Source organism: Phasianus colchicus, chromosome 8 (genome assembly GCF_987193195.1).
Source record: "Phasianus colchicus chromosome 8, bPhaCol1.hap1.1, whole genome shotgun sequence".
Lineage (NCBI taxonomy): Eukaryota > Metazoa > Chordata > Aves > Galliformes > Phasianidae > Phasianus > Phasianus colchicus.
This window is the reverse complement of record NC_143443.1, coordinates 3,653,294-3,661,504: the sequence shown is the minus strand read 5'-3', so window position 1 is coordinate 3,661,504 and position 8,211 is coordinate 3,653,294. Positions and strand designations below refer to the sequence as shown.

General features: G+C 42.3%; 1 protein-coding gene across 1 annotated transcript; it reads left to right on the top strand.

Moving 5' to 3' along the window:
* Window positions 1-2,332: 2,332 nt before the first annotated feature.
* On the top strand, window positions 2,333-7,873 carry TMEM254 (transmembrane protein 254). The gene is made up of 4 exons (XM_031602501.2): window positions 2,333-2,496; window positions 2,690-2,793; window positions 3,762-3,821; window positions 6,256-7,873. Exons 1-4 carry the CDS (start codon window positions 2,398-2,400, stop codon window positions 6,374-6,376), a joined length of 384 nt encoding a protein of 127 aa, XP_031458361.1. The 5' UTR covers window positions 2,333-2,397; the 3' UTR covers window positions 6,377-7,873.
* Window positions 7,874-8,211: the final 338 nt, after the last annotated feature.

Below are 8,211 nucleotides of genomic sequence, written 5' to 3'. Positions count from 1 at the left end.
GAGATAGCAAACGTTTCTAAACTGGGGGGTGGGGGAGAACGACAAGTTTTCTCCAGTATTAGATACAACAAAAATGCCAGCATTTTGAAAATCTAAGAAAGTGATATGCTGCTATAAACAGTGTGTGAAATGAGCCAGATACATCTTGGGGATTAGTAAGAAAGAATGCACTACTCCATTTTATTGTTTTTAGCAGAACTGACCCATTTCAGCTACATGCCCAGTCACTGCAGAGATGTCAGGACCCTCCAGACATAATTTCAGCAGGGAAAAAAACCAAAACTCACAATATTACTTTTCTAAAAAAAGCAGTACCTCTGTTTTTGAGATATCCAGGACAATCATTCTGCCATCATCCTCATGCTTCCCTTAGTAACCATCCTGTGCAAGTGAAAGAGAAAAGTTTGTATACAACTATGAGAGAGCACACTTTTTTCCCCCTAACTTGTTTTTAAGATTTTGCTTTCTCTCTCTTTTTTATGACCTTAACTACTATGAAATAGTTGTCTTTCCAACCCTAATGATTCTATAATCATTCTGTGATCATTCGATGATCAGGGGACTGGAGCACCTCCCCTACAAAGACAGGCTGAGGGAGCTGGGCTTGTTCAGCCTGGAGAAAAGAAGGTGAGCTCATTGCAGCATTTCAATATCTAAATGGAGCCTACAAACAGGAAGGGAATCAACTCTTTGAAAGGGTAGGTAACTGCAGGACAAGGGGAAATGGTTTGAAGTTGAGGGAGGGAAGATTGAGGTTTGATACCAGGGGGAAGTTCTTTCCTATGAGAGCGGTGAGGTGCTGGAACAGCTGCCCAGAGAGGCTGTGGATGCCCCGTCCATCTCTGGAGGTGTTCAAGGCCAGGTTGGATGGGGCCCTGGGCAGCCTGGGCTGGTATTAAATGTGGAGGTTGGTGGCCCTGCATGTGGCAGGGGGATTGGAGATTCATGATCCTTGAGGTCCCTTCCAACCCGGGCCCTCCTGTGATTCTAGGATTCTGTGAAAACAGTTTCAGTGAGCAATCTACGTAGCCTGACACAGAGTAAAGCTATATTGCTCACCTCTGAATGCCTATAGAGCCTCATCATAGCTGATTGTTAGTTACCAGCATCTCCATGTGCTCCAGCACAGGAAGCTGTTTTGATGCATCACACAGACACGTGCTACAAAGCGTGCGCTAGCTGTGTGAGGTGAGTGAGCTGCATGATGCTGAGCTGCCAGATCTCGTTCCATCATTGTGTAACATGGGTTAGAGGAAGCACCAGCAATCTAAAAAATCAGGGCTGGTGAAGCAAAGCAGGCAGAAACAACTTTGTTTCCTCTAAGCTTGGCAAAGCGAGTTGGTTCACCATTTTTCCTTACTTCACATAGTGCTGTTTGCATCTTCACTTTCTAATTCAGTACTTGAGGGGGGCACATAAACAGGAGGGGGTACAAATGTTCATGAGGGTGGATAGTGATAGGACAAGGGGGAATGGTTTTAAACTGAGCCAGGGCAGGTTTAGGTTGGATATTAGGAAGAAGTTTTTCAGCCAGAGGGTGGTGAGGCACTGGAACAGGTTGCCCAAGGAGGCTGTGGATGCCCCATCCCTGCAGGCATTCAAGGCCAGGCTGGATGTGGCTCTGGGCAGCCTGGTCTGCTGGTTGGCGACCTGCACATAGCAGGGGGTTGGAACTGGATGAGCATTGTGGTCCTTTTCAACCCAGGTCATTCTGTGATTCTGTGTTTGCCAATAAATGCAATTCACTGACAATTAACACTTCCAGCACTGGGGTTGGGAAGGTAGCTAAATATGAAAGCATACATAGAAATCTGTGGCCAAAATATGATGGAATAAAACAGCCGGACTCCAAAACCCAGCTGTCTGGCACACTCTAGCAAATGCTACGAAACAGCCATAAAGACAAATCAGATCATCAGTCTTTTGCCTTCAAAACCTGTCTCCAAAATAAAGGGGAAACGGTGTATAAAAAGCCAGGCAGTTGTTAAAACACCGGATTTAATATATAGCATGGATCCCAGTGTGCTTTATCACAGAACGGCTTGGCTTGAAAAGGACCACAACGATCATCTAGCTTCATCTAGCTATCTAGATTGGCAGGGTCGCCAATCACCACACCAGGCCTCTGGAACCCCGTAGGCAAGCGAGCCGAGGTCCGCTGCCCTGCGCCGTGTCCCGGAGGTGCCGCCACCCGCCCGCGCTGCCCGCCGCGCCGCTTCCCTCCGCGACCACGGCCCGCAGCGGCCGGCTGTTGCCGCCAGGGGGCGCCGCGCGCTCAGCAGCCGGCATGAGGAGGCCGAGCGGCAGGAAATGACGCGGCAGCGCGGCCGCTCCGCCCCCCCCCCGCTTGGCTGTTTACCTCCGGCGGCGGCCGGCGGCCCCGCGCTGGACGGCGGGATGACGGGTGCGGAGCGGGTGCGCGATGGCAGCTGCCACTTCCAGCGCTCGCGGCTCATCTGGATGATCGGCATCATCCTCGGCATGATCCTGCTGGGCGTAAGGACGGCGGGCACACGGGGGAGCGCTGCGATTAGGATGACGGCGGAGCGGCGGTCATCCCAGCCGTCATCGACCCGTGTCGGTTCGGCTGCTGGCGGAGCCGCGGCCGTGAGGGGAGGGGGGGGGGGGGGGCGAAACAGCGGCCCCCAAGGTGACCTTAATGTTAATAACACCGCTTTTGTCTCCGCAGTGGGTAACGCTGTCACCTTCCACCATCCCTTACAGCTATTTGGGACTGTTTGGTAACTTCCTTCGTTATTTAGTGGACAACTACCACAAGTGGGTGTGCTACGGGTGAGTGCCATCCGCCTGCCTGCCTGTCCTCGTTAACGAGCTGTTCTGTAACCTAGCTGTTAATTACTGTGCTGCCAGGCCCACTGCAGCCGAGGCTGTGGGGTAAGAGGTATTGCAGGGCATGAGGCAGGCTGGAACGATAAGAACTCAGCTTACAGCTGTGCATCTCTGCTGGTATGCCAGGAAAGGAAAGCATGCAGATAATACTTTTAGAGACTACTGGTTCCTATTTAAACTTAGACTTGCTGTTATTTTGCTGGTTTGTTGCTCAGGTAGTCTAATCCTTTCATTTTAAGAGCTGGAAAACACTTTTCTATAGCCCAACACTTTTCTATGTTGTCTGTTTATTATGGGAATCCTCTGCCTGCCTTATTTGTTTCTTATTTATTAAGTATTTCATGTAGAAAATGGCCTTAGTTTTTGCTCAAAGCATCCTATGCTTTAGCAAGGTACTGAATCAATCCCTATTGGATATCCTTTTCATGAAAACTTTCAGGTCAGGCTTAAATCATTGTCACATTCTGTATTCTCTATCTGTACACACAGTTGAACTATACCTATATGCATAGAACTGTACCCTTAGAAGCTTCCCTAACACTAAAATTACTTCTGATCACTAAGATTACTTCTGTAGGTCAAAGGATAGGTTTTGCACATTTAACTGTAATTAAACTACTGCATTCAGTAAGCTTAACCAAGCACTGAAACGTATGGAAACGTGCAGTGGATACTCAAAATGGCAAGTTCAGGTGTACTGTATGAGTTTCCATTATACTTTCTAGCTTCCTGGGCTTTAGGTTCTTTTAAGACAGTGGTTTTTTTCCTCCTCTAAGATAAGCAGTGCCTTCCTTTCTGACTTAAAGTGTAGCAACATTGCTATGGTTACAGTTTGACACCCTTTGCATAATAGATCTTAAATTTTTTTTTAACATTAGAGTGAAGACTTATATCTGTTTTCTTTTTATTAGGTTCTACGTATCCTGGTTGATTCACATAGTAGAAGCCTTGTATGGTATCAAATTATGCCAGTAAGTTGATCTCCCCCTACTTCTTATCTTAAATTCTCTGGAAAGGAAAGGATTTGTGGTACAAGTGACTTAAATTATGAGCTGATTTTGGTGGTTGGCAGGAGTAATATTAGTTCTAAGGGTGCTGGTCAAGTTCATGCTGGACTGATACTTTGCTGTCCTCCACAGGAGGTTACTGCTGTACTGCATAGCAAAAATTAATAATGTGGCACCTTGGCAAACAGGCAGCAAAGTCTGCCAAAGCTCATCTGGCTGCAGCCAAACACACTGTCCTGTGCAATTGTGTTGTTTTTTTTTTGACAATTACTCTTTGTGTAATAGGCAGGTTCTTATTCATTGTTGGTTCAGATGCTGGATAACAGCACTTCACATAGCAGGGGGAAAAATAGGTAGGTGTTTAATCAGGTCTTACCTCATCAGAATTCTGCCTCTTAGTTACCTGTTGAAATAGATTGCATCTGTATTGTGAAAATGCACTTGGATATCTCCATTTGGAATTGCCTAAGATCTTGTTATATATGCAGGTCTGTGAAAGAAAATACTCACCAATCAGATTCTAATGCCAACCAAGTCTTAAGTTAGGATAACAAATCATTTGGGAGTTCTTCTATTCCTTTTCATGTTGTTTCTAATTCAGAAGAATACAGATATTAGTTTTCCTGCTCATATTTTGTGTTGATTCTTCCCACTCCACAGAGGAGATGTCAGATTAATTTGCCATTGTGAAAATTACAACTTTTTCAACTTAATTTAATTAAGGCTCTATCTGTCTCTAGCTTCTCAGATAACATCTCTTGGAAGCAAAGCAATTTTATTCCATTGATAGCTATTTCAAGTGGCTCTCAAGCATATTTTCTGCCTTCAGAATGATACCTAATGATTACCTATTTAGGAAACTTTGGTTTTAAGCTATAACTTTCAATTCAAGCTTGAACTCTGGTTCTGCAGAAAGCTTTTGCATATATTGGCTTAAGGTTAAATTAAGAGTGAGGCAGTTTCATTCCTGTTGAGCATACCAAGTGGATGTATTGCAAACAAATAAGTTTCTGCAGATGAATGTTGAAGACCATAAGAAAGCATGGATTGTTTGCCCACCTTCTGTTGAGGCATGCTTCTGTGCATAACTAAGAAGTTGTACTTTCCTATTAGCACTAAACACTATTTACTGATCAAAGAGATACTAATATCTACACATGAACATCACAAAGGAGACACTAGGAAGAACTGGAGAGAAAGGAGGTATAAATTCATTAATTATTAGTGGTACTTTCATTGAGTGTTGGCCTCTGTTTCTTCATACAGTCTCTTCAAGTAAGTTAGCTTTATATCTAAAAAGGTAAAGTTCTTGAAACCCAGTTTTTCAGTTTCTGGACTCATTTGGAAACACTGCATTTAGGATTATACAAGTTTTCCTACAGCTGGTAAGAAAACGTTTAAGAAAAAAATCAACAAGTGTTGTGTTAATCAGTATTAACTGCACATTAACTTTCTCTCTGTAGATACAACAGATGAATGCTTGCAGCAAAAGTCAGTAGAGGGAGCTCCCTTCTAAAATTCATAAGTTAAAATATGCTTATGCTTGACATAATTCTCTAGAAATGTGAAATCAGTTGTTTCAGCTTTCATATTTTTGCTGCTCTGAAAATATTTCCCAACAACACTAAAATGCAAGAAGTGTGGCATTCCTGAGAAAGACGATTATCTTTACTAAGGTGAATGTGATTCAGTTTTTAAGAGGTAAAAAGCTTGACAGTGTAAGTACTGTGGGCTGAAGTTACTGTTGCTTCACATCCCTAATGTACTTAGTGGAGCATAAGTCAGCTTGCAGACAGGTTCTTTATAGCATTACTAGACCTCTTTCTGTAAGAAAGAAAAGATTTGCATATGCTAACTTTAAACTAATTGACCTAAGTCAAGCATCTTGAGCCCCCTCTGCTTTCTTTTTCTAGCCACAAATTCAGGCAGCAGTGCTCTGCCACCCTGTATTGCACAGTCACACCTGAGCAATTCTCAGGCTGCTTTGCCTTGCTAGTGTACAGACTACCTTCAGAGTCTGTAGTCAGCAAGAAGGTACACACAGACTTGTGGTGAAGAGCAAAGGTAGATTTGCATTAAGCTTGTCTTATTTATTGATCCTTGAATTACGTAAGGTTGCAGCTTCAAACAGCACAGAGTGAAGTTGCAGGTTATATATTACTGAGGAAGTTGTATGCACAAAACCTCTGTAAGTTTGTTCTGTTGACAGCTTATAAGACACCAAAATCCAAAGCACCAGTGCTGCCTTTTAGGAAATAAGTTTCAGTTGGAAACTAATCTGAGATTAAACATTCTAATCAAGTCTGAAGTATCAAGGTTAAGTACCTTTTTAATTATCACAGTGTAGTCTGCATGACTAAGCTTTTTGATTCATCTTACGCTTTTGTTCATGTTACAGATCTAAAGGCATCACTGACCCAGCAGTTCAGTTCCACTGGTTCATTCAGACACTTCTATTTGGGTATGCTTCCTTCGGTCTCCTGGTGTCTTACAAGCCTCCAGTCAAGAAATACTACTAGAAGCCTGTGACAGAAGTCTCTTCTCACATACTTCATCCTTATTTTTCAGAAAAAACAACCTCACACGTTTAGAAGCTGTAATTAGCTAAGTTACATTCCTACTACATGATGCAGTGCCCTTCTACCAAAGTAACACTCTCTTACTAAAGAAGCAGCTCAGCTGTAATTCAAAAGGCGCTGTGGATGGTTTGTTAGAAATTCAGCCTGTCAATCTTGGGCACTGCCTAAGTTTAATTCTGTTACGCAAGAGCCAAAGGTTGCAGCCTTGCACTGTTTGAGATAGAGTGAATACTCCAATTGTCATTGGTGAGAAAAGGACCTGACAGTAGTTAGTAATGGTTCATAGGTGACCTTTTCATGGGGAGAATTTTTCTTCTACAAAAGAAATTATTATTTATGGCCACGAAGCAACTTGCACCTGTTTTGTGGCAGGATCTAAGTTGTTCCTCCAGGTTTTCTACAGGACTTTTTACTAGTTTTTCTATGTTTGTTAGAGCCTGGTCTGTGTTATTTGTTTTGTCAACTTACTCCCTTTAACAAAGGACAGACTACTGTATTGCTGCAGGCACATCAAAAAGACCAAGTCTTTTAAAAGACTGAGTTCAGGTTGAGGTGCATTGATGACCTGGGATACATAAAACACTTCAACTTGGTTTAATACACGTGCCTTAAGTTTCATGCAGCATGACCTCATCTTTCAAGTGTAGGTTTTAATCTCTGAGTTAATGTAGTATATACTATAGAGCATAGAGAGAATCCTGTAACTTTTTTGAGAACTAATTTATTATCCAAGAATAAAAACATAACATTCCAAAAACAAAGTCTTGTAGGCTGTCACATGAAAACTAAGCGTAACAAGTCAGCACTCAACCCATCTGCCAGATGTTCAGGTTCTGAAATGTTTTGTTTGTAGACCACCCTAAGCATCCCCCAGACTATTTTCTGTATGTCTAATTGAGCCTTTTTATCTGATTATCTGTTTTACACCTCTCAGGAATTAATCAGAATTAGCTTTTCTCGTTTTTACCACTTTCAGAAATAATTACTATTTAAAATATTTATGATTTGGGGAGAGGTTTTTAACCACACCACCCATGATGCTACTGCTCTAGTGAATAGGAGAACACAGGCCTTTGCTCAAAATAAAAGCTCCTTGAGGCAGTAATGAGCAAGTATATACTTGTGTAGTATGTATGGACTGTGCTGTACTATAACATATCTGATACAGAAGTCTAACTAAATACAGGCACTTGAGGTTTTTGCTTTTTAGCTAGTACTAAAAGCATAGAGAAAGAAGGAGCTTTAAATGGTGGAGTGGCTTTTTTCCTTTTTTTTTTTGACCAATACCCAACTGATACCACTAACAGTTTATAGATAAGTAGGAAGTATGCTTAGTGGTTAGAAAACCACAGGAATATCAAGAACCTGGGCTAGGTTTTCCTGTTTAACTTCTTAATCTTACTCTGTGATCCTTTAATAAAGATTGAAAAAAAAAAAAAGTTAATTTTCTTTATATTTTATCCTGGAAATAGATGTGTGAATTTCATGTAACTAGTCATTATCTTTACACTAATATCGATCCTTGGAACACACAGCATCAGCTTTTTCTTAACAGGCAGCTTTGTCTTTGTTTCCCACTATTCACTTTCCATCAGTGAAGCTACCAAGTCAGGACTAGTCTGTTACCTTGCCCTGCCAGCAGCAGCCTGCAGAGCAAGCACTTGTGTTGCCAGCTGTCAGATCCTTTCAGGTGGGTTCTGGAATTTCAAGTGATCACATCTTTGAGCAGTTAGCAGCCTACTTTGGACTCCATTCAATTAGAAGAGCTTCTTTTT

Bases quoted from the DNA above. Each gene is read 5' to 3' on its own strand.
- TMEM254 (XM_031602501.2), top strand. From the start codon at position 2,398: ATGACGGGTGCGGAGCGGGTGCGCGATGGCAGCTGCCACTTCCAGCGC. The intron at 2,497-2,689 runs GTAAGGACGGCG...TTGTCTCCGCAG, and splicing joins TCGGCATGATCCTGCTGGGC to TGGGTAACGCTGTCACCTTC. The intron at 3,822-6,255 runs GTAAGTTGATCT...TTCATGTTACAG, and splicing joins TATGGTATCAAATTATGCCA to ATCTAAAGGCATCACTGACC.